We start from the raw sequence: 23,625 nt of genomic DNA, 5'->3' as shown, positions 1-23,625 counted from the left end.
CCCAAATAGGGGTCATGTAAAAACAACAAGCTGTTACAGATCATTATTGTCATCTTTTAAACAAAACAGTGTAAAAACATGAGGGTTTTCACAATTACAATAACGTTTTGGACAATTCGTTTTTTTTAAATTACAAATACTATGACATGCTATAAGGGGCACAGACACGACTTAGAAAAGGCTCACCAGCTCAAAGGATAGGATAGATAATGCTTTGATATTCAGAGAGAAAAGTGATATTGAATGAATGGAGGGAAAATAAACACTATTTGTGTGAAGAACAATATGACAAAACTGCAAGGGAAAATTGAACATGTGTCATGCAAACTAATAAAAGAGAACTGAAGAATACAAATTCCCATCAACAGTCAATATAAAACAGTTCGAGATAAAGCATTCCCGTGTCGGATGTACAGTATGTTGCTTATTTCAGCACCATGGTCAGCTCCCGTCATATTGAATGCGCGATAAGAACGTGGCCTGTGATATTTTGCTAGAAATCTATAACATAGCATAAAAACGACCCATTCACCTTTTATGTGACCTGAGGTGACATTAACAACATATGTTATATTTGATAGAAGAAGTTTGTTGGTACCATCTCATTCATCGGGAGAACAGACTAGAAGAGGATCTGGACTACCGATGCTCCCAGCGCTGGAACTTCCATCTCCAAAGTCCCGGGCCACAAAATACTGTAAACTCAACTCGGACGACCCGCCAGGACTGGAATCACCTCTGCTGACACAACCCTCCTCCAGAACAACACACAGTTCCTTGAGATCGAAATTCTCCTTTACCAATCCATCTTGCACTCGTTCCAAGTCAGCTAACTTCTTCAGATGTCCACCCACGTCCTCACGCATCACTTTGGCAGCGTTGTGTCCAAAAAGTTGCCACTCTCGGGAAAGCGTTTTTATTTTCATTCTGTCATCATCCAGGAAACTACATAGTTCTCGCAGTTCTTGGTTCTCCTCCTGAAGCCTATTATTGACTACTTTGAGTTCCCTGATTTCGAGTAAATGCTCCTGCAGTTGTTTATTAACCTCTTTAATTAACCGCCCTCGCTGTATAAGGGCTGTCATCTTGTTGGCCTCCTCTTGGCGTAACCTGGCCACGATGTCTTTTTTGGAGAATGACATCAAATCCTCGTCGGACATTTTAGAGAGCTCTCGCTTGTCAATCTCGCTGTTGCTGCACATTTTGTGTCATTTACTGTAGGCTTGGTGTCATGCGAGTGCGGCTCAACGACTATGCATGGAAAATATGGCAATTTGCAAAAAAATAAACAGTAATAAAATAGGTAATGGAATGCTTACAAAATTATGATTTAAATTGTGAAGCCCTGATCCTCAACGCTACCGAGTATGTCTTGCAAAACAAGCCTTTGCCCACATTGCCTCTGTCATTGTAATTTTCACGATACGAAGTGAAACGAGCGTTTTATGTAGCGTTTTATGCAATTTGTATCGATGCCTCTTCTAAAGCGCGTAATAAAATGGCTCTTAAAAATGGCCAGTTAAGAAGAACATAATTCGTCACCAGTAGGCTAATGTTGATGTAAAATACACTGTATTTTCTCACTTTCCCCAGGGTGGCGCTCAAGTCCAGTCCACAGAAAGATAAACGCGCAGTAATATTTAGACAGAGGAAACAATGCGCATACAGATTTGTGGAACAAACCAGCTCAAGTCACCTAAGAAATATATCCGTACTCAAGAGAGTGTTTAGTTTAGGCAAATATAATGGAACAACTATAAATATTGGCCTAGACCGCCTTCTTAGCCCACTACCTTATCTCCCATGCAGTAGACACTCCCACCGTGAACTGTTTACATAGGAATGTTGCTGATTTCAGCACCATGGACAGCCCCAGCATTTTGCTAATTTCAAAACCATGGAACGTTCCATAAATTTGTCCATTTCAGGACAATGGGCAGTGCCCGTCATATTGCGTGCGATAAAGACTTCCCTTCAAATAACTCGTCCAGCGATATTTTGCTAGAAAACGGTACAAACCCACCCCCGGAAAAAACTATTTCTCCACAGCAGTAGATGGCAGTAAAGTGCCTTGTATCCAATGTGCTATTCTCTAGAGATATCCAGCAAAGAGAAACAAAGTTGCGCTTTCTGTTGTGGATTTTGAGAGGAGCCACAATTTACATGTCAGCGACACCATCTGTCGTTTCGCTTTTATTTTACAATAAGGATAGAGTTTTTAAGCAGTGTTTAGTGTTCTTTTGAATGCAGGTCTATGCAAATTCGATACGCTGTTTTTACTCGAATTCTTTGTAGAACCCAACGTTTTAACTGCGCAATAAATAATACGCGTTTGCAGATGCTGTTTACCCAGACGGTGCCTGGTGCAATATATTTGCTTGCTACGGTTTCCGCTCGACTTGACAGATACATAACACTAGTTAAAGGTAAAGTATTATTATTTGTTATTCCTAAAAGGGCTATGTTACATAATGGCACAATATAGTGACCCGGTGTGACTACCCTTTTAAATGGGTCATCGATCCTTGACTGTTAATGCCAGCTTCACCTAGAAACATGACCCTCAGTGAATCAACTTTGCAGTCTATCAATAGTGAGACATAATGTGTATATATATATTTTTTTTCTTTTTTTTATTGTCACATACACCGGATAAGTGCAGTAAAATGTGTTGTTTTCCAGGGTCAGCCATGGTTGTACGGCACCCCTGGAGCAAATTAGGGTTAAGTGCCTTGCTCAAGGGCACATTGACAGATTTTTCACCTTGTCGGCTCGGGTATTCAAACCAGCGACTTTTCAGATACTGGCCCAACGCTCTAACCGCTAGGTTACCCGCTGCTCTGTAGATATAAAAGGCTACCAAGATCATTCTGGTTGTGTGTAGACTACTCTTTTTAACTACTCGGCATAGTCGTTCTTAAATTAACTCTCTGCAGTCATTTTGGTTCCTCATTATCCTACAAGATGTCTATGGAACTGGATGTGTTTGTGGGGAACACAACTATCATGGATATGGAAGTCTATCAGCTTTGGTTGGACGGCCTCACAGGTTTGTCTCTATCCTATTTTGTTGAGACTTTGGAATGACAAGGCTGTGGTGACACTGCACTGTGTGACAGAGGAATGTATTGATTTCAGGAATGTATTGAAATCACAGATGCCTACACAATAGAATGACAATGACTTGACCGTGACATCATTTACATCCTATTGTCTCTCTCCCATCTCTGCCATGCTCTCCCTCACAGTGAGTGATGCAGTGAAGGTGCGGATGGATGAGGGGGCATTATTGGAGTGTGAGGCGAATGCAGAGGTGCTGACCAGCGATACCATGGACCAGTTTAGAACGTTCCAGATGTGTGAGCGTCTCTTACACTCCCCCACCAAACTGGGCAGTCAGCTGCTGTATCAGATCCCGGCCCAGAACCAGAGAATTCTCATTGAAAGGTGTGTGTTCAGTTCCATAAATTGTTATTGTTCCCAAAGCCAAGGGCAATTTGTGTGGAAACTTAGAAATAGACACAGGGCCAGTGGTGGTTGGTGCCATTCAAGATTAGGGAGGATTATTTGTTTTAATGAGCATGGCCATATTTGTATTACAGCATATGACTGTCATTCATATCCCATTCACCCAGCTCAATGTAAGTAACACTGATAGGTTCAGGCTACTACATGATACAAACATTTTCCCTATACCCATCATGAGGTTGTTACAACCTAGCCTACAAATGACATATAGGTGCACAGGTCGAGAGACACATAGAGTAATGAAGGTGACAGACAGTGACTCATTCAATACTGCTTCTAGCTGATCTGGGGTGTAATCATTAGTCCAAACAGTTATTGGACAAATTCAGGTAGTTCCCTCCCAGTTTCATTCTGTTTCCTTCCATTTAAGACACGTTTTACAACAGAATCGGCGGAATGAATACACCCCAGATCACCCACAGTTCGCTTTCAAAGCAGCCACATACAGCATCATCACTTTGCTCGTTGTATAATTCCTTCTCGCATCTATGTACTCTCCTCCTCTCACCTTTTCCCTCCGCTTGTGGACTTTAGGGCACAACACAACAGCTGTCTGTGACCAGGTGCAAAAAACTCTCCAAGCCAAACCTTCATACCATGTCCGCTAAAAGCTACACAGCCTACATCATTGTCAATACATTAACGTTATAGTCAAAAAACTAGAACTAACACATTAGTTAATCCCCAATCCAATCCATGTGTACAATCACGCAGTACAGTGAATTTTATAGCTAGCAGTTTAGTAGGTACACTGGCGGGCCCCGTTGGCAATAAATTAATCAAACCGAAAGCTTACCTTGATTGGAAGAGTTTCCGTGTTGGATAGGCTAAGCCAGCTAGCTAACATAAATAGCATTCCTCTCTGTTTGAGTCAGGTTGTTGAGTAGGCTAAATCAGCTGCATTAGCTAAGGAAGTGAAAGGTAAATGAAGAAGAAGAAAAAAACACTACGAAATATAGCTACAGTATATCTCTCCCTCTCTCTCTTTATTTCTTTCTCTCTCTCTCCTGCTTGTCCTTCATTGTTTAAGAAATTAATTTGTTCAAAACTGTTCAGCTATTGTATTTCTCTCTGAGTCAACTACTCACAACATTTTATCCACTGCAGTGCTAGCTAGCTGTAGCTTATGCTTTCAGTACTAGATTCATTCTCTGATCCTTTGATTGGACGGACAACATGTCAGTTCATGCTGCAAGAACTCTGATAGGTTTGAGGACATCCTCTGGATGTCATCATACACTATATATACAAAAGTATGTGGACACCCCTTCAAATTAGTGGATTCGGCTATTTCAGCCGCACCCGTTGCTGACAGGTGTATAAAATCGAGCACACAGCCATGCAATCTCCATAGACAAACATTGGCAGTAGAATGTCCCGTAATGAAGAGTTCAGTGTCTTTCAGCGTGGCACCGTCATAGGACACCACCTTTCCAACAAGTCAGTTCGTCAAATGTCTGCCCTGCTAGAGCTGCCCCGTCAGCTGTAAGTGCTGTCATTGTGAAGTGGAAATGTGGAGGAGCAACAACAGTTCAGCCGCGAAGTGGTAGGCCACACAAGCTCACAGAATGGTACCGCTGAAGCTCGTAAAAATCATCTGTCCTCAGTTGCAACACTCACTACCGAGTTCCAAACTGCCTCTGGAAGCAACATCGGCACAATAACTGTTCATCAGGCGCTTCATGAAATGGGTTTCCATGGCAAAGCAACTGCACACAAGCCTAAGATTACCATGCACAATGCCAAGCGTCGGCTGGAGGGGTGTAAAGCTCGCCGCCATTGGACTGTGGAGCAGTGGAAACGTGTACTCTGGAGTGATGAATCACGCTTCACCATCTGGCAGTCTGACGGACGAATCTGGGTTCGGTGGATGCCAGGAGAATGCATGGTACCAACTGTAAAGTTTGGTGGAGGAGGAATAATGGTCTGGGGCTGTTTTTCATAGTTCGGGCTAGGCCCCTTAGTTCCAGTAAAGGGAAATCTTAACGCTACAGCATACAATGACATTCTAGATGATTTTGTGCTTCTAACTTTGTGCTTCTAACAGTTTGGGGAAGGCCCTTTCCTGTTTCAGCATGACAATGCCCCCGTGCACAAAGTAAGGTCCATACAGAAATGGTTTGTTGAGATCAGTATGGAAGAACTTGACTGGCCTGCACAGAGCCCTGACCTCAATCCCATCAAGCACCTTTGGGATGAATTGGAACACCGACTGCAAGCCAGGCCTAATCGCCCAACATCAGTGTCCAACCTCACTAATGCTCTTGTGGCTGAATGGAAGCAAGTCCCCCAGAAATGTTCCAACATCTAGTGGAAAGCCTTCCCAGAAGAGTGGATGTTGTTCAACGAGCAGGTGTCCACATACTTTTGGTCATGTAGTATAATTACTGAGAACCATGAGCCTCCTAGGGTTTGTATTGAAGTCAGCTAGCTGTCCTCCAGCTACACCATGGTGCTACCCCAGAGAGTGCTGTTGAGGCTACTGTAGACCTTCATTGCAAAACAGTGTGTGTTTTAATCAGTTATTTGATGAGGTGTGAATATATTTAGTATATTTTTATCCAAAAAGGATAACTTTTATGTTTCTCTATTTTTATTTTTGTGAAATTCACTTAGTAGGATGGTCCTCCCTTCTTTCTCTGAGGAACCTCCACTGCTCAGGACCATATGCAAATCCAAAATACTGTGTGTGTGTATTAGCCCTTCCTCCCCATGTTTTAGAGCTAACCAGTGTGTTGTTATTTTCTGCAGGTACTATGAATTTGACAGTGTGTTTGCCAGAGAGGTGCTGGGGAAAAAGCTCTCCAAAGGGACCAAAAAAGACCTGGATGACATCAGCTGTAAAACAGGGATCACACTGAAGAACTGCAGGAGACAGGTGAGACTAACACAAACACCACACTCATTGAGAAGGGGCTACATTAATATAGCGTGACTCCTGACTGTATTAACACACAACTCCCAGCTTGAGAAGAACCTGTCACTCAAGAGCAGCTTAAATGCAAAAGGACAGGCCAGGACCTTACCTGGACAGCACTGCTCTGGGTGTTCTGATGCTTCTAGCTTGGAGTTGTATGCTCATGATAACATAGCTACAGTATTTCACCTTTTCATGTGTATATTATTGCTTACTAGGTGTGTCCAATTTGGTAACCACTCCCTCTTCTAATTAGGGCTAATTGGAAAAGCCTTTCAAAAGAGGACATTGTATTCTCCTTTTTCTGTACTCCCTGACGAAGGCCATGCAGCCGAAACTCGTCGGTTTTTAAACAACTTTGTTTCTATTGAACATGCCATACTAATAAAGGCATTTTAATTAATTATATGAAGAGTGCCTTGGTCCTCCTTTCTTTTTGAGCACTGCTCTGTAATTGAATTATCTGTCCAGTTTAAGCACTGTCATGCAGAGGGATTTGCCTGTCAACCGTGGGGCTTTTATAGTGATGTCATGATCAGAAATACAAAAGCCATTGGATATAGAGCATACCAACACGAAGCACATCTCTGTCTCTGTCTGTCTGTCTGTCTGTCTGTCTGTCTGTCTGTCTGTCTGTCTGTCCGTCTTACTGCCTTTCTCTCCAGTTTGACAATTTCAAGCGGGTGTTCAAAGTGGTGGAGGAGCTCAAGGGCCCACTAGTGGAGAACATACAGCGTCACTTCTTGCTCTCCGACACACTGGCAAGGTGGATACAAGAACAGAGTGGGAGGAATAAGGAAGGAGAAACAGAAATAGTGTAGCGAAAGAAATCTGTCAACCATAACTCTAGTAATATTTATATATTCACAGGGAATAGCATACATGCGTCTTTGTTTGTAGACTAATTGACTTAATGGTTTATAGAATGATGGATGAAAAAATTATAATTGGGTTCAGGCCCTCTAACCTACTGTGCCTCCCTCTCACTTTTTTCTCTATCCCTCCAGGGACTATGCTGCCATTGTGTTTTTTGCAAACAGCCGCTTTGAGACAGGAAAGAGGAAGCTACAGTACCTCTCATTCCAAGACTTTGCCTTCTGTGCAGGCCAGCTCATCAGTTACTGGACAATAGGAGCAATGGGTAAGATGCATCTCTTTGACCAGTCACTGATGGCACAATGCAGATAAATGTAGTACACAATACAAAGAAGTCAGTCCCAGGGGGAAAAAATCATATCGTAGAAATAATTATTTGAACCCAAAGCTCTTGTCAAAAACTGTTTTATTTGGCCCGTGGAAGTAGTTGCGTTATGACAGGGGTCTACAACAGATCGATTGCGAGCTACCAGTAGCTTATGAGTAGCTCGCCAAACAATTCTGTGTTCCACCGCAAACTGTCATAACGTATCAGACACCGCAAGCTTCCAGCTACTATCTAACATAGAAATGATCCCACCCCTGGTTAGCCACTATTGGCTTAAAAAGCCAAACCAAACACAATATCTGCCAATTAATTTCCATCGATATTGCCCCTTTAGGTCTGTGTGGTGCTGGCATTTGTCTATCAGTCCTTTTGTAGCCAGTAGTGATGGCTCGTTCGCGAACAGCTCTTTTTGAACAGCTGATTTTTGTGAACGCAAGAAGCCGATTCACATATGTGAAAAATAAGTTAATTTGGCTCCCTGATTTGCATACGTTTACTATTTGAGCTCCAGACATCGATTATCTGCAGATAAATTCTAAAAACGTTCTCTGAAGATGGTAATTCCTCAGTGCAATAACAATATAGTGAGGAGAGAGCCTCATTGTGGTTCACGCTATTTTTTTCAGTGCATAAAATGTTATCTTACATTTTTTTTGCAAGCCATCTAATAATTTGGTCAGGTAAACATTTATTTGAACTCCCATTTCACGATATGACATAATGCTAGTCAATGTTTTAGGCTTCAAATTAGAGATTAAAGCCGTTTGGGAGCCAAATGAATGTCAATTTTAAGTGAACGAAGCCAAATGATCCGGCTCACAGAAAAGACTCGAAATGCCCATCCCTAGTAGCCAGTTGATGTGATAACCATCTTGTGGTTTGACAGAAATACTTTACCCAAAACCTTCTCAAATAAATGTTAACTGCGAAATAGGCTTACCTGGCAGAGGTATGTCATGAGTAAGTACTGTATATTATTTGCAAACTTTGCCATGAAATGAGCAGCAGTAGTACAGAACCATCGCTAGACCGGCACATTAGACTGCACACTAGATGTGCAATTAAATTAAAGGGCCAGATGCGCATTTAAAGGGGAATTAGACTCACAAATCTAAATATGTTAGTTTTCTTCAAGACCCCCACAAAATGGTATTATGTTGTGATTTAAGCATTGACATCAACGCAGAACATCCGATGTCGTTCTTTCTCTATGAACAATTGTAATGTTGAGAGTGAAAACCCCCAAAAATCCAAAACCAGGAAAATACACAACTGAATTTGGGAGGGAAAAATTGATTTTATAGGGACCCCTTAGAGGTTTTTGTTAACCATTATTTTACCAGGTATTTTGACAGAGAACATAGTGCACTACTTTCGCTTGTACAATTGGCTCCCGAGCTGCACAGCAGTCTAAGGCACTGCATCTCAGTGAAAGAGGCGCCATTACAGTCACTGGTTCAAATCCTAGTTAACTTGCCTAGTTAAATAAAGGTTAAGTAAAAAAATTAAAAAAATAGGGACCCCGGAAAGAGGTGCAGGGGAAATGAGGAAATCATTTTTTTTTTAAGTTATAGAAAAGTGAGTAGCTCACATCATTTAAATTTTTTTTTTTTTAAGTAGCTCTCATGCTAAAAAAAGGTTGGAGACCCCTGCTTTATGAGGTATCAACGCTGGACATACTTGGCTTTCTAGCACCATATCCCATTCCTTTTCCCCCTCTCTCTTCACAGATAGCATGATGGAGGATATGGATGTTGACCTGGAGAAAGAGTTTCTGCATGAACTGAAAGATCTCAAGGTTTTGGTTAATGACAAAGACATGATGGACCAACATAAAATGTAGGATGGGTGTAACCACGTGTATGAAAATGCTTATGTGGGTTAATGTTGAGAGTTCTAAAAACAATTCAGCCATTGATGTCTTTGCTGGTCCCCCTCTTGACTCTTTTTCTCTCCTCTCCTCGCTCTCTTAGCCTGGTGTGTGCTGCTCTGCGGGGAAAGATCAAAGTCTACAAGTTGATGGAGGTTAACTTCAAAGTGAGCAACTAACTGATAATTGCTATTAATGTGTACAGAGACTAAGAAATGCACATATCAGAGTTGGAGTTATTTTTAACCAGAAGTGAAGTACAATATTGCCAATGCATGAAAAATAATAGTTAATTTCAATTCAAAGTGTCTAAATTATGATTAATTAATAAGTTAAAGTAAAATATATCAAAGCTATATGAAACTAGTGTGATGGGTATCAAACAGTCTAACATTTCAGACTTTGATTCCTATTCAGATTGAAATGAACATCCCACATCCCTCCCCCCACTGAAACAAGACAAAATGGAAGGAATTTGAATCTGTTAGGTTGTAAGAATGTCTTTTTACTCTCTTTTCCTATCTCACTCTCTCTCTCTCTGAACACAGAATCTTTCTAGAGCCCTGATAAACCTTGCATCTAAACTTACACATACCAAAGATGTCAGAGATTTATTCATCGACCTTGTGGAGAAGGTACACCCCTAATAGCCAATCAACGTGTTATGACATACATTACCAGTCAAACGTTTGGACACACCTACTCATTCAAGGGTTTTTCTTTATTTTTACTATTTTCTACATTGTATAATAATAGTGAAGACATCAAAACTATGAAATAACACATATGGAATCATGTAGTAACCAAAAAAGTGTTAAACAAATCAAAATAAATGTTATATTTGAGATTATTCAAAGTAGCCACCCTTTGCCTTGATGACACACTCTTGCCATTCTCTCAACCAGCTTCATGAGGAATGCTTTTCCAACAGTCTATGATTTTTTTAATTTTTTTTTATTATATTAATTTTTTTACCCCTTTTTCTCCCCAATTTCGTGGTATCCAATTGGTATTTACAGTCTTGTCTCATTGCTGCAACTCCCGTACGAACTCGGGAGAGGCGAAGGTCGAGAGCGTGTGTTGGAGGAAGCACCGTACACCTGGCGACCGTGTCAGCGTGCATGCGCCCGGCCCGCCACAGGAGTCGCTAGAGCGCGATGAGAAAAGGACATCCCTGCCAGCCAATCCTTCCCCTAAACTGGACGATGCTGGGCCAATTGTGAACCACTCCATGGGTCTACCGGTCGCGGCCGGCTGCGACAGAGCCTGGACTCAAACCAGGATCTCTAGTGGCACAGCTAGCAACTACAATGCAGTGCTTTAGACCACTGCGCCCCTTGGGAGGCCCCTACAGTCTTGAAGGAGTTCCCACATACGCTGAGCACTTGTTGGCTGCTTTTCCTTCACTCTACGGTCCAACTAATCCCAAACCATCTCAATTGGGTTGAGGTCGGGTGATTGTGGAGGCCAGGTCATCTGATGCAGCACTCCATCACTCTCCTTGGTCAAATTGGCCTTACACCGCCTGGAGGTGTGTTTTGGATCATTGTCCTGTTGAAAAAGAAATGATAGTCCCACTAAGTGCAAACCAGATGGGATGGTGTATTGCTGCAGAATGCTGTGGTAGCCATGCTAGTTAAGTGTGCCTTGAATTCTAAATAAATCACTGAGTGTCACCAGCAAAGCACCCCCACACCATTACACCTCCTCCTCCATGCTTCACCGGGGGAACCACACATGCAGAGATCATCCGTTCACCTACTCTGCGTCTCACAAAGACACGGTGGTTGGAACCAAAAATCTCAAATTTAAGACAGATTTCCACCGGTCTAATGTCCATTGATCGTGTTTCTTGGCCCAAGCAAGTCTCTTCTTATTGGTGTCCTTTAGTTGTGGTGTATTTGCAGAAATTCGACCATGAAGGCCTGATTGATTCACGCAGTCTCCTCTGAACAGTTGATGTTGAGATGTGTCTGTTACTTGAACTCTGTGAAGAATTTATTTGGGCTGCAATCTGAGGTGCAGTTAACTCTAATGAACGTATCCTCTGCAGCAAAGGTAACTCTGGGTCTTCCTTTCCTGTGGCGGTCCTCATGAGAGCCAGTTTCATAATAGCGCTTGATGGTTTTTGCGACTGCACTGGAAGAAACGTTCAAAGTTCTTGAAATGTTCCATATTGACTGACCTTCATGTCTTAAAGTAATGATAGACTGTCGTTTCTCTTTGCTTATTTGAGCTGTTCTTGCCATAATATGGACTTGGTCTTTTACCAAATTGGGCTATCTTCTGGATACCCCCCCTACCTTGTCTGACACAACTGACTGGCTCAAACGCATCAAGAAGGAAACAAATTCCACAAATTAACTTTTAAGAAGGCACGCCTGTTAATTGAAATGCATTCCAGGTGACTACCTCATGAAGCTGGTTGAGAGATGCCAAGTGTGCAAAGCTAAAAATAAAGAAAAACCCTTGAATGAGTAGGTGTGTCCAAACTTTTGACTGGTACTGTATGTGACAATTCCTCTTAAGATGTTTCTCAAACTTGTTATAGTGAATTCCGCTGTTTGGCATTATAGATTGTAGAAACAAATTAGACATGATCGTAAAGATGGCTATGAAGTATAACTGGCAATGTATTGAGGTAGTTTTATTGGTTAAATCTTGTTGGTATAGTATTCAGTTTGACCTTTCTGTGGAATAGATTCTGTGTTTACTGCCCTGATACTGACTATCATCCTATGACTAAGTTGCTTTTCCCCTGTCCTGATAAGATTGAGAAATCTCTGCTAACAGCCTTATGTCCTCCTCCTCTTCTCCTAGTTCATAGAGCCATGTCGATATGATAGATGGACAGTGGCAGAGATCACACTCTTCCTCACTCACTACACCAATGCCGCTCACTGTCTTGGCACGTTCAGGTTAGTTTGTGTGTGTGTGTGTGTGTGTTTATACAGTCATTAATGTTGTTGTAATACTTAATCTCTTCTCTCTTCAGGCACCAGAGGATTTGGGACAGATACATGGGCGTCATCAAAAGCTGTATCCTCCAAATGTACCATGAATAGGTAGATCCCTGGTCTGGACCTCCTCTCCTGATTTGAGCTGTATCACAGGAGGCTGCTGAGGGGAGGATGGCTCATAATAATGGCTGGAATGGAATGTTATCAAACACGTGGAAACCATTTATTTGATGTGTTCAATACCATTCCATGTATTCCGTTCCAGCCATTACTAATAGCCTATCCTCCCCAATTAAGGTTCCACCGGCCGCCTGTGATCTGTATTGATCTTACTGGGAATCTGTCTTCCCTCTGGCATTTTTTTGTAACTACCTCAGCCCAGTGCAGTCCACTTCTCCACCTCTCCCTGATCAAAATGAACTATCTGTCTCCATCTCCTTCTATCTCTTCAGTCAGTCCCCCTGTAAATATACTGACTGAACTGAATACTTTTCTGATGTGTAAATTGTGACTTAAACGAAGTAAACATATTTGTTTTAGAAAGATGTTTCAACTGTTTGGTATATGTTTGTGAAAATGTGAGGGTCTGTGTTAGTCCATGTGTGTGTGTTTTAAGGGGGTGGGTTAGCAGCAGGGGGCTACAGTTGGTCAGGGTTGTCTCGGAGGGGGATTCGGTTCTGAACTGAGACTTTACTGCCCTATAAAACCCATTCACTAGGACAGCTGTCCTGCCCCGATCCTGCCAAATGGCCATGGAAATTCCCTTGACAAAGTGTCCCCATTTTCCTAATGATAACTTGGACTTAGGGAATGGAATCACAGTTTCTCTGTCGTTGAATCAGCTCACTTTTCCAATGTATAGAGGCATTTGCACTCTGGTGCAATACAGGGATTTCTCATGTTGAACATGAGCACACTGGTGTGAATGCTGTAGAAACAGTGGCCTGCTGTCTTTAACTGTTAAACCTTGTTTCTTTGTGTCTGCTCGTTAATTTGTCTCCACATTCCTCTGGGCCCCCCTTCTTCCCAGACAGTAAATATCCAACTGTGTCAGAAGGAGAATAAGAGTGGGCAGGGGAGGGCAGGGCAGGGATGGATGGCACTCAGACGTACAGAGGGAGCGGAGGAAGAGTGATAAGTTAAGAACTGGGTTTGATTGAATCCAGGTATGTCCTTTCCCCTAGAGTGCAGGGTTGGTTTTTCATGCCACTATTGTCCCTGCATGGTTGATTAATGGATGTTGAATTTGGGCTGTAGACCAGGAATTTGAATCCCAGATAGAGAGAGGAATAGACAGAGGACATGGCAAAACAAGAGGCTGAAGGAGGATAATGCTCAGGGCTGGGCAGCAAGGATGTGGCTTAGGGGGTAAGAATGGGCTGTCCTTCCCCCCTTTCCTTTCTCTAGCCCAGCCCCCTTTTTTTTCTCCCCAAACACTTTGTTTCACAAACACACTTTCACACTGCTTCACATACGCATTTTCATACTGCCTCAATCTACTGCTCTACTTGTAGGACAGACACCTAAAAGACAGGACCTGTAAATCACTAAGAAAAAAGAGGCGAGAGAAAGTGAGGAAGAGATAGCCCATAAAGCTGTACTATAGCCCTGCATCTTGACAAAGATTTTCTGTTAGCATAAACTGTGAAAGTGTGTCAAAGACTTACAACATTATACAAGTGAACAGAACTGTGGACTAGAGGAAGACTGATCAGTGAGTATGATTTAAAAAAAAATGCATTTACCTTTATATTTGTGTCTGATGTGTTTCAATATTAGATTTTTAAAATGTTATTGTATTTATGAATGTAGAATGTAAAAACAAATATGCAATACATTCCATAGAAAGACAGTACTGTAGGTTGTAACATCATTCTTCATTCATTCTTCCCTTGAACCTGCTGTAGTACAAATATAGGATCTTAATTTGAGCCAGTTTGATACAGCAGGAAAATAATCATGCAGCAACAGGAAATGTGAATTATAATTAATGGACACTTTTGCAAGGGTTGATACACTTTTTGTAAATCAAGTCTGACATTTCGAGGTGGAAATTACAATCTTCAGAAGCCTATTTAAACCTCAAATACACTACAAGTTAAACATGTTCTGCATTGCAGGAAAGTTCTCCTTCAACAGGGTGATCAAATAAAGATCCTACATCCTACGTATGTTGTTTTCTGCCATTTTATTTTTGGCTTTGAGGATAAAATGTACTGTGTAGTTCTGCAGTGCAAGTTTTATTGAAATTATTGATTGATTGCTAAATATAAGCTCTTCTTAAAACCTGTTACTGCAGTGGGCTAAATCAGGATCACACAGAGTGATTCTTGGTAGTCTTAAAACAAATCTACTTTGAAACAAAAGTGTACACCTCACACACATGGTTATGGGCTTACAAAAAGAAGATACCTGTACCATGTTGAAATGTATAACATTTTGAGTTTGCATCCCAATATTACACTTTATATACATCACAGAAGACTGAAATATAACACAACTGTTTGACATAGAAACAGCAGATTTTTGACAGTTAAAAAATATATATTTATGAATTATGAAATGATGACAAATATTAACAACGTTCCATCCATGAGGACACTAGATGGCGCTTTTGGTCATTGACTGCAGGAGAGGGATCTGTCTACCAACTAAAACCCTCCTGAAAGATAAGGCTCATCTGTTAATCTTGTCACCTGCCAGGCTTTAGGGCCAAGAATGGCCACAACAAACAGGTGTACATTTCCACATTTGATTTTGGGATGGATTAATATTAAGCTCAAGTCTGTTTTACATTATTGCACAATAATAAAACCTCTGGAAAAATGTATGATGGACTAATAAAAGCTTATGCACAGCTGTGAGCTGAATCCAGTTATGCATAGCTTCATGTGGTGTCTGTATACCTGCAACTGTGCCCTCCCAGGCCATTGAGGTTATATCTCTGGCACCATTAGTCTATGGTAGTGTGGAATTTAGGAAAGGAGGTCACAGCCCTCTTGGAGCCAGCCTCATTGCTTTAATCTCTCAGAGAGTGGTGATCTGGTTATTGCTTTAATCTCTCAGAGAGTGGTGATCTGGTTATTGCTTTAATCTCTCAGAGAGTGGTGATCTGGTTATTGCTTTAATCTCTCAGAGAGTGGTGATCTGGTTATTGCTTTAATCTCTCAGAGAGTGGTGATCTGGTTATTGCTTTAATCTCTCAGAGAGTGGTGATGTGGTCATTGCTTTAATCTCTCAGAGAGTGGTGATCTGGTCATTGCTTTAATCTCTCAGAGAGTGGTGATCTGGTTATTGCTTTAATCTCTCAGAGAGTGGTGATCTGGTTATTGCTTTAATCTCTCAGAGAGTGGTGATGTGGTTATTGCTTTAATCTCTCAGAGAGTGGTGATGTGGTTATTGCTTTAATCTCTCAGAGAGTGGTGATGTGGTTATTGCTTTAATCTCTCAGAGAGTGGTGATCTGGTTATTGCTTTAATCTCTCAGAGAGTGGTGATGTGGTTATTGCTTTAATCTCTCAGAGAGTGGTGATCTGGTTATTGCTTTAATCTCTCAGAGAGTGGTGATGTGGTTATTGCTTTAATCTCTCAGAGAGTGGTGATGTGGTTATTGCTTTAATCTCTCAGAGAGTGGTGATCTGGTTATTGCTTTAATCTCTCAGAGAGTGGTGATGTGGTTATTGCTTTAATCTCTCAGAGAGTGGTGATCTGGTTATTGCTTTAATCTCTCAGAGAGTGGTGATGTGGTTATTGCTTTAATCTCTCAGAGAGTGGTGATGTGGTTATTGCTTTAATCTCTCAGAGAGTGGTGATCTGGTTATTTGCCAATATCAGCACGTGTCTGACTGGATATGGTGGTTCAGTCTCATTATACTGAAGTGAAAACAGAGGACTTCAAGTGACAAGTTATGAAATACCGATTCAAACCATTATAATTGTGTGACACATTTTCTTTGAAATGCTCGTTTGACCAGTAGCACACATTGTTCTACTTGTGCAGTACATGACTCAAGCATGAGACCATGGGGCAGTCTACTCTGTCTTCCCGTGTGACCGTTGGTGTCGCAGGATAAAAAGCATGGGCCTAAATGTAGCTATTTGACATAATGCTGTCGTGTTCAGGTCACCACATGGGAGAAACTGAACATGGAAAACAACCCATCCACAGTCTGAACTGGGATACATGCACACATGATATACCAATACTAAGTATCACTGTTTGTGCCATTGTCAAACTTAATTTCTCTCTCGCTCTCTTGTCTTTCTCACAGATTCTAGAATATCACTTTGCTTCCCCTCCCTGTGTTGTTGGTCTTTGCCAGTACATTTATGTACTACTGACTCAGGTGTATGTGTGTGATTGTGATCGAGTGACTCCACAGCATTTGTTTGTCTGTCTGCTACCTGCTCTCTGTTTGTTTGTTTGTTTGTGTGTGTTTATGTGTAGTATGCGGAGAACATTTGTGTTGTTATGTGTGTGTGTGAGTTTGTCCCTCTTCCACCATACAAAGTCTCAATCGCCTCCTGAAGGTGACAGCCTCATGGTAAGGATGAGTCAGTCTTCACTTCTCCTCTTCCTGCTTGTTACTTTTTCATTGCTCAGTTTTTCACTCTGTCTCTTCTAAAAGCCACTTTATGCCTCTCTCCCTGCAACATTTCCACCTCTCGATAACAATGCTCATTCCACATGTACCTGAGTCAGGCCCTCTTCTAATATTATAAATGTGCATGCATGCTCTGGCACTTTAGTGCATACAGTCAACATTGCAACCTCTCTCTCTCTCGCTCTCTCTCGTTCTCTCTCTCTCTCTCTCTCTCTCTCTCTCTCTCTCTCTCTCTCTCTCTCTCTCTCTCTCTCTCTCTCTCTCTCTCAGGAGTGCACAGATGGTTATGAGTGGGATGTTGAGAGTCAGCATTGTAAAGGTGGGTGGATTAATTTGGTTGTAATGTTAGAGAGAGTGATGTGTGAGAAAGTTATGTCACTGTGCTTATGATCTGATGGTGTCACAGCCAAAATATCATGGTAAATAAGCTTCCTTTGTCAGTTCTATTCATCACCAACCCTCATTTGAGTTTTTTTTACTCCTCACGTGTTTGCACTTTCACACATTCCTCCTCATCTCTTGCTCTCTCCATCTCCGTAATTTGCCTTTCACTCATTTTCTCTCTTACCTCATCTCTCAGATATCAATGAATGTCAGACCATTGTGGAGGCCTGCCAGGGGGAGATGAAGTGTTTTAACCACTATGGTGGTTACCTGTGTCTCCCACGCTCTGCCTCTGTCATCACCGCCCCTGAACCATCCAGCCAATCAGTGGCCATCCTGCCAATGGAGTCCAACGAGGCCTTCAGCCCCTGTCCTGTAGGCTACGATGCCCAAGGGGAGGGCTGTGTAGGTAAAGTCCAGTGGGAAGGCTGTGTAGGTGAGGCCCAGGGGGAAGGCTGTGTAGGTGAGGCCCTAGGGGAAGGCTGTGTAGGTGAGGCCAAGGGGGAGGGCTGTGTAGGTAAGGCCCAAGGGAAGGGCTGTGTAGGTATGGCCCAAGGGAAGGGCTGTGTTAGTAAGGCCCAGGGGGAAGGCTGTGTAGGTGAGGCCCTGGGGGAAGGCTGTGTAAGTGAGGCCAAGGGGGAGGGCTGTGTTGGTAAGGCCCAGGGGGAAGGCTGTGTAGGTGAGGCCCTGGGGGAAGGCTGTGTAAGTGAGGCCAAGGGGGAGGGCTGTGTTGGTAAGGCCCAGGGGGAAGGCTGTGTAGGTGAGGCCCTGGGGGAAGGCTGTGTAAGTGAGGCCAAGGGGGAGGGCTGTGTTGGTAAGGCCCAGGGGGAAGGCTGTGTAGGTGAGGCCCTGGGGGAAGGCTGTGTAAGTGAGGCCAAGGGGGAGGGCTGTGTAGGTAAGGCCCAAGGGAACGGCTGTGTAGGTATGGCCCAGGGTGAAGGCTGTGTAGGTGAGGCCAAGGGGGAGGGCTGTGTAGGTAAGGCCCAAGGGAAGGGCTGTGTAGGTATGGCCCAAGGGAAGGGCTGTGTTAGTAAGGCCCAGGGGGAAGGCTGTGTAGGTGAGGCCCTGGGGGAAGGCTGTGTAAGTGAGGCCAAGGGGGAGGGCTGTGTTGGTAAGGCCCAGGGGGAAGGCTGTGTAGGTGAGGCCCTGGGGGAAGGCTGTGTAAGTGAGGCCAAGGGGGAGGGCTGTGTTGGTAAGGCCCAGGGGGAAGGCTGTGTAGGTGAGGCCCTGGGGGAAGGCTGTGTAAGTGAGGCCAAGGGGGAGGGCTGTGTTGGTAAGGCCCAGGGGGAAGGCTGTGTAGGTGAGGCCCTGGGGGAAGGCTGTGTAAGTGAGGCCAAGGGGGAGGGCTGTGTAGGTAAGGCCCAAGGGAACGGCTGTGTAGGTATGGCCCAGGGTGAAGGCTGTGTAGGTGAGGCCAAGGGGGAGGGCTGTGTAGGTAAGGCCCAAGGGAAGGGCTGTGTAGGTATGGCCCAAGGGAAGGGCTGTGTTAGTAAGGCCCAGGGGGAAGGCTGTGTAGGTGAGGCCCTGGGGGAAGGCTGTGTAAGTGAGGCCAAGGGGGAGGGCTGTGTTGGTAAGGCCCAGGGGGAAGGCTGTGTAGGTGAGGCCCTGGGGGAAGGCTGTGTAAGTGAGGCCAAGGGGGAGGGCTGTGTTGGTAAGGCCCAGGGGGAAGGCTGTGTAGGTGAGGCCCTGGGGGAAGGCTGTGTAAGTGAGGCCAAGGGGGAGGGCTGTGTTGGTAAGGCCCAGGGGGAAGGCTGTGTAGGTGAGGCCCTGGGGGAAGGCTGTGTAAGTGAGGCCAAGGGGGAGGGCTGTGTAGGTAAGGCCCAAGGGAACGGCTGTGTAGGTATGGCCCAGGGTGAAGGCTGTGTAGGTGAGGCCAAGGGGGAGGGCTGTATAGGTGATGCCAGCGGGAGGGCTGTGTGGGTGACGCCAGGGGGAGGGATGTTTGGGTGAGTCACAAGCCTGGACAGAGACTGGGAAGGCTGGCCATAAGTGTTGAGTGGGAGAAGGGACGGTGTGAGTGTGTATGTGTTGGTTTATTTTATGGAGCACTGTGAGTAAGAACAGGGATCAGGGTGGAATGATTCACTATGAACACCTCGCCTGCCCTCTTTGTTCTACTGAGTCAAAGGTTACACTGTGTGTGTGTGTGTGTGTGTGTGTGTGTGTGTGTGTGTGTGTGTGTGTGTGTGTGTGTGTGTGTGTGTGTGTGTGTGTGTGTGTGTGTGTGTGTGTGTGTGTGTGTGTGTGTGTGTGTGTGTGTGTGTGTGTGTGTGTGTGTGTGTGTGTGTGTGTGTGTGTGCGCGTGTGTGTTTTCAGACATGGACGAGTGTGTACTCGATCTTCATGACTGCCAGCCCAGCCAGCAGTGCGTTAACACTGTGGGCACCTACAGCTGCCAGTGTCCAGATGGATACAGTAAAATTGGTATTGAGTGTGTGGGTGAGACAGCATTATCTACCTCATGTTTCACTTTCTTTATTCCTCTGAGGATTTTTACTTTGTTTGTTTTTCATCCTCTCCTCATCTCCTCTACGCAACCTCAGAATCTTACATCCTCTCTTTCGTCCTCTCCTCGCAGACATTGATGAGTGTAGATACAGGTACTGTCAGCATCGCTGTGTAAACGTACCTGGCTCTTTCTCCTGTGAGTGTGAGCCTGCGTTTCAGTTGGCTGGAAACAATCATTCATGTGTGGGTAAGTCCCTTTTATATGAGTAAAACTGGCAGAAACTCAGCTGAAATCCAAACTTCAAACACTTAACTAGAATTCATTACCTCACAATATATCTGATGATGGTTACTGTTTGTTCTTCTTCTCTGCCTGCTGGTCTCTCACTCACCCTACTACAACATAACCCTAACCCTACAACATCCAATATCCAACTCAAGATGTGAACGAGTGTGAGATGGGCGCCCCCTGTCAGCAGAAATGTTACAACACGTATGGCACCTTTCTCTGTCGCTGTGAACCGGGCTACGAGCTGGGACCAGACGGACACTCATGCAATGGTAAAGGGCCTGATTTTCTCCTTGGTTATTTTCTGTTTGTCAGTCTATATTGCTGTAGGGTTTCCAACATGAAAACAAAGAATGCTGATGGTTATTAAAATCCAGCCCTTCAGTTACATCTGTGCCCTTCCCTGACTGTCTTTCTCTCTATCTATCTGTCGCTCCTGCTCTCTGTGCAGATGTAGACGAGTGCAGCTACTCCAGTTACATGTGCCAGTTCCAGTGTGTTAACGATCCAGGGAGGTTCTCCTGTATCTGTCCAGAGGGGTACCAGCTACAGGGCACCAGACTCTGCCAAGGTAAACATTGTTAGAATACGCTATTTATAACAAATGTGAGAAGTTATGATATCTCTTTCTCCATGTTCTTCTTTCTCTCCTCTGCCCTCCATCTCTCCCCATCTCCCTCTCTCCTTCTCTCCCCCTCTCCAGATGTGAATGAGTGTGAAACAGACAAAGACCAGTGTGGAGAGGGCCAGACCTGTATTAACATCCATGGGGGTTATCAGTGCACCGATTCCAACCTCTGTCGAGAGCCCTATGTGCTGACAAGAGCCCTATTGTCTGACAAGTGAGTAGCATCCTCCTCCACACGTTCAGACTCAGTAACATAACCTCACTATCACACAACCTCATATAGTCTAAAAATCTCTCCAAGAAATGACACACGGACAGCACTAGACAGGTTATTTAACCCCCTCTTCCCTGTCTTTCTAGCCGCTGTGTTTGCCCGGTCATCAAGCCTGAGTGTCGTGACCTCCCCTTCTCCATCGTCCACCGTTACATGAGCATCACCTCAGAGCGCTCTGTCCCCTCAGACATCTTCCAGATCCAGGCCACCCGCGTCTACCCTGGAGTCTACAACACCTTCCGCATCCGCTCTGGGGACCACAATGGGGAATTCTACATACGAGTGAGTGGGTGGAAGATACAGGCAGCTCTAAGAGTATCAACTATTTTCGCTCCACTACATGTGTTAACTGTATACCAGTTTCATTCACTACACTACACTCTTATCCACATAGGAGAACTCTTTGAAGAACCCTTTTGGGTTCCAGGTAAAACCCTTTCCACAGAGGGTTCTACCTGGAACTCAAAGGGGTTCTACCTGGAACCAAAAAAGGTTCTCCTATGGTGACAGTCAAAGAACCCTTTCGGAACCCTTTTTTCTAAGAGTGTAGAGACACCAACTACTGAATATCCCTGTGTGTTGTAATACTTGGAGTTAAAGGCTACAGTGTTGACTTATGAGTCAGGGTGAGAATGCGTCCCAATCTCAGCCATACATGGTCTTATACCAGACCACAGGGTTGGATGCATGTCAAGAAGAAAACAGAATGTCTAGAATGTCTAGAAGTCTGCATATTACACAAAAATACTTACCAAGACCTAACATCTAATACTGCCTACTGCAGTAGTAGGGGAACAAAAACGACTGGTTTTGAAGACAGAATACTGAGTTAAAATTATGATTCAGTCCTGCACACTCACACAATGCCACTACACCTCCCTCTATCTTTTCACAGCAAATGAACAACATCAGTGCTGTGCTGGTCCTGGCCCGTGCTGTGACCGGTCCAATAGAGTACACCCTGGATCTGGAGATGGTGTCTGTCAACCCCCTCATCAGCTACCAGACCAGCTCTGCTCTACGACTGTCTGTCTTTGTAGGACCTTACACCTTCTGAGGAGAGAGATGGAGTAATGAGAGAGAGAGTGGGAGAGAAATGAGAAGAGGAAAACTGTTAAGGACATGAGACAAAAACATTCCTCAGACTCATTACTGCTATACTACTATGTATCTTTAAAACAACTGCCCGGGGAAAAGCTAGTTGTAAAACCATTCTTCCATAATTCTGTGAGTCACCACACACACATCCTCACACACATGCACACACACCAGTGGTGGCTGGTGTCACTTTAAATGGGAGGACAGGCTCATTATAATGGCTGGAATTTAATAAATGGAACTGAGTCAAACTTGTTTTTGATAATGTTCCATTTATTCCATTCCAGACATTATTCCCTCCCTTTACCAGACTCCTCTGACACACACACAAGGACACACGCATGGCACACTGGGACAGGGTGCATATGGCTGGCACACTGGGACAGGGTGCATATGGCTGGCACACTGGGACAGGGTGCATATGGCTGGCACACTGGGACAGGGTGCATATGGCTGGCACACTGGGACAGGGTGCATATGGCTGGCACACGGGGACATCACAATAGTTTAAGACAGTTCAATCAGTAATATTCCCAGACAGTTATATTAACAGATTAACCTATCACCTTGTGTTCACCATAGTTGGTATCTAGCCTCTTCACCATATTTTCAATAGTCTGTTGCTGCACAGAAGACTAGCTAAGTTATATAGAGGGACATTATCTTGTTACCAAGGAAATGGATAAAAACATCCATTCAAGGCTACCATTTCAACCCATGTTATACTGTTCTCTTTCTCTCCATCAAGGATGTCGTTTTTTCTTTTTTTACATCTTACGGTTGTTTTGACATGTTACTAAAATTAAAAGAAATGAAACCAACATTTGGATGAATGGTGTTCCTTCTGGTGGCCTTACCTCCTATTCTGCTTAATTAAGGCCCCTTAATGGGTTCTATTCTGTTTAATTAAGGTCCATCAATGCGTTCTATTCTGCTTAATTAAGGCCCATTAATGGGTTCTATTCTGTTTAATTAAGGTCCATCAATTGGTTCTATTCTGCTTAATTAAGTCCCATTAATGGGTTCTTTGCTGACCTTTTTTCAAACTCTTTCTTTTACTCTGTCACGTTTGCTTTTCAGTACAGACAGATAAATGCATTTACACTACAGTGAATTAAAAGCCATAGAGCACTATTACAATACAAGGGACACTGTTTCTATATACTACCACATTGGAGTATATTTATATCTGCAGTTATTATAGATTAATATCTTAATGTAAATTGCCAAATTACTGTAACTTCGGGTTTAAATGTCTTTTAAATGTATAGCCTACAGCGTACCAACTTAAAAGTTGGTAAATTGGTTGAGTCAATAAAGGGCCCTATTCAATCCACATCACGGAAGTTCAGCTTTACAGCCTGAATTTAAAGGCAATGTTCCCGCTTTAGAGGTGACTGCATTCATGGTAAATGCTGCAGA

At 43.6% G+C, this 23,625-nt stretch overlaps 3 protein-coding genes across 9 annotated transcripts; 2 read left to right on the top strand and 1 right to left on the bottom strand.

Annotated features, from left to right (window-relative positions):
- Window positions 1–43: 43 nt before the first annotated feature.
- On the bottom strand, window positions 44–2,009 carry LOC139552547 (coiled-coil domain-containing protein 85B-like). Its single transcript, XM_071364373.1, has one exon. The coding sequence runs from the start codon at window positions 1,200–1,202 to the stop codon at window positions 603–605; it is 600 nt and encodes a 199-aa protein (XP_071220474.1). The 5' UTR covers window positions 1,203–2,009; the 3' UTR covers window positions 44–602.
- Window positions 2,010–2,059: 50 nt separating this feature from the next.
- Window positions 2,060–13,022, top strand: LOC139552545 (acidic fibroblast growth factor intracellular-binding protein B-like). Of its 4 annotated transcripts, none has more exons than XM_071364371.1 (11): window positions 2,071–2,426; window positions 2,937–3,049; window positions 3,249–3,447; window positions 6,280–6,406; window positions 7,111–7,211; window positions 7,453–7,586; window positions 9,380–9,488; window positions 9,623–9,686; window positions 10,068–10,154; window positions 12,340–12,437; window positions 12,515–13,022. In XM_071364371.1, the coding sequence occupies exons 2-11, from the start codon at window positions 2,965–2,967 to the stop codon at window positions 12,582–12,584; spliced, it is 1,074 nt and encodes a 357-aa protein (XP_071220472.1). In that variant the 5' UTR covers window positions 2,071–2,426; window positions 2,937–2,964; the 3' UTR covers window positions 12,585–13,022. The 4 variants fall into 4 exon arrangements, 3 of the variants coding, with proteins under 3 accessions (XP_071220470.1, XP_071220472.1, XP_071220471.1); XM_071364370.1 differs by having other exon boundaries at window positions 2,074–2,426; window positions 2,965–3,049; XR_011670446.1 differs by lacking the exons at window positions 2,937–3,049; window positions 10,068–10,154 and adding an exon at window positions 9,937–10,007 and having other exon boundaries at window positions 2,060–2,426.
- A 1,057-nt stretch (window positions 13,023–14,079) lies between these two features.
- LOC139552544 (EGF-containing fibulin-like extracellular matrix protein 2) lies at window positions 14,080–23,024 on the top strand. Of its 4 annotated transcripts, XM_071364368.1 has the most exons (10): window positions 14,798–17,022; window positions 17,353–17,401; window positions 17,663–17,875; window positions 19,783–19,905; window positions 20,045–20,161; window positions 20,356–20,475; window positions 20,655–20,774; window positions 20,907–21,045; window positions 21,192–21,387; window positions 22,001–23,024. In XM_071364368.1, exons 1-10 carry the CDS (start codon window positions 16,585–16,587, stop codon window positions 22,160–22,162), a joined length of 1,677 nt encoding a protein of 558 aa, XP_071220469.1. In that variant the 5' UTR covers window positions 14,798–16,584; the 3' UTR covers window positions 22,163–23,024. The 4 variants fall into 4 exon arrangements, with proteins under 4 accessions (XP_071220467.1, XP_071220468.1, XP_071220469.1 ...); XM_071364366.1 differs by lacking the exons at window positions 19,783–19,905; window positions 20,045–20,161; window positions 20,356–20,475; ... (2 more) ...; window positions 21,192–21,387; window positions 22,001–23,024 and adding an exon at window positions 14,080–14,193 and having other exon boundaries at window positions 16,750–17,022; window positions 17,663–19,775; XM_071364367.1 differs by lacking the exons at window positions 14,798–17,022; window positions 19,783–19,905; window positions 20,045–20,161; ... (3 more) ...; window positions 21,192–21,387; window positions 22,001–23,024 and adding an exon at window positions 14,104–14,193 and having other exon boundaries at window positions 17,663–19,775.
- Window positions 23,025–23,625: the final 601 nt, after the last annotated feature.

This window comes from Salvelinus alpinus, chromosome 24, assembly GCF_045679555.1.
Source record: "Salvelinus alpinus chromosome 24, SLU_Salpinus.1, whole genome shotgun sequence".
NCBI lineage: Eukaryota > Metazoa > Chordata > Actinopteri > Salmoniformes > Salmonidae > Salvelinus > Salvelinus alpinus.
The sequence above is the reverse complement of the archived record's forward strand: the minus strand, read 5'-3'. Positions and strand labels throughout refer to the sequence as shown.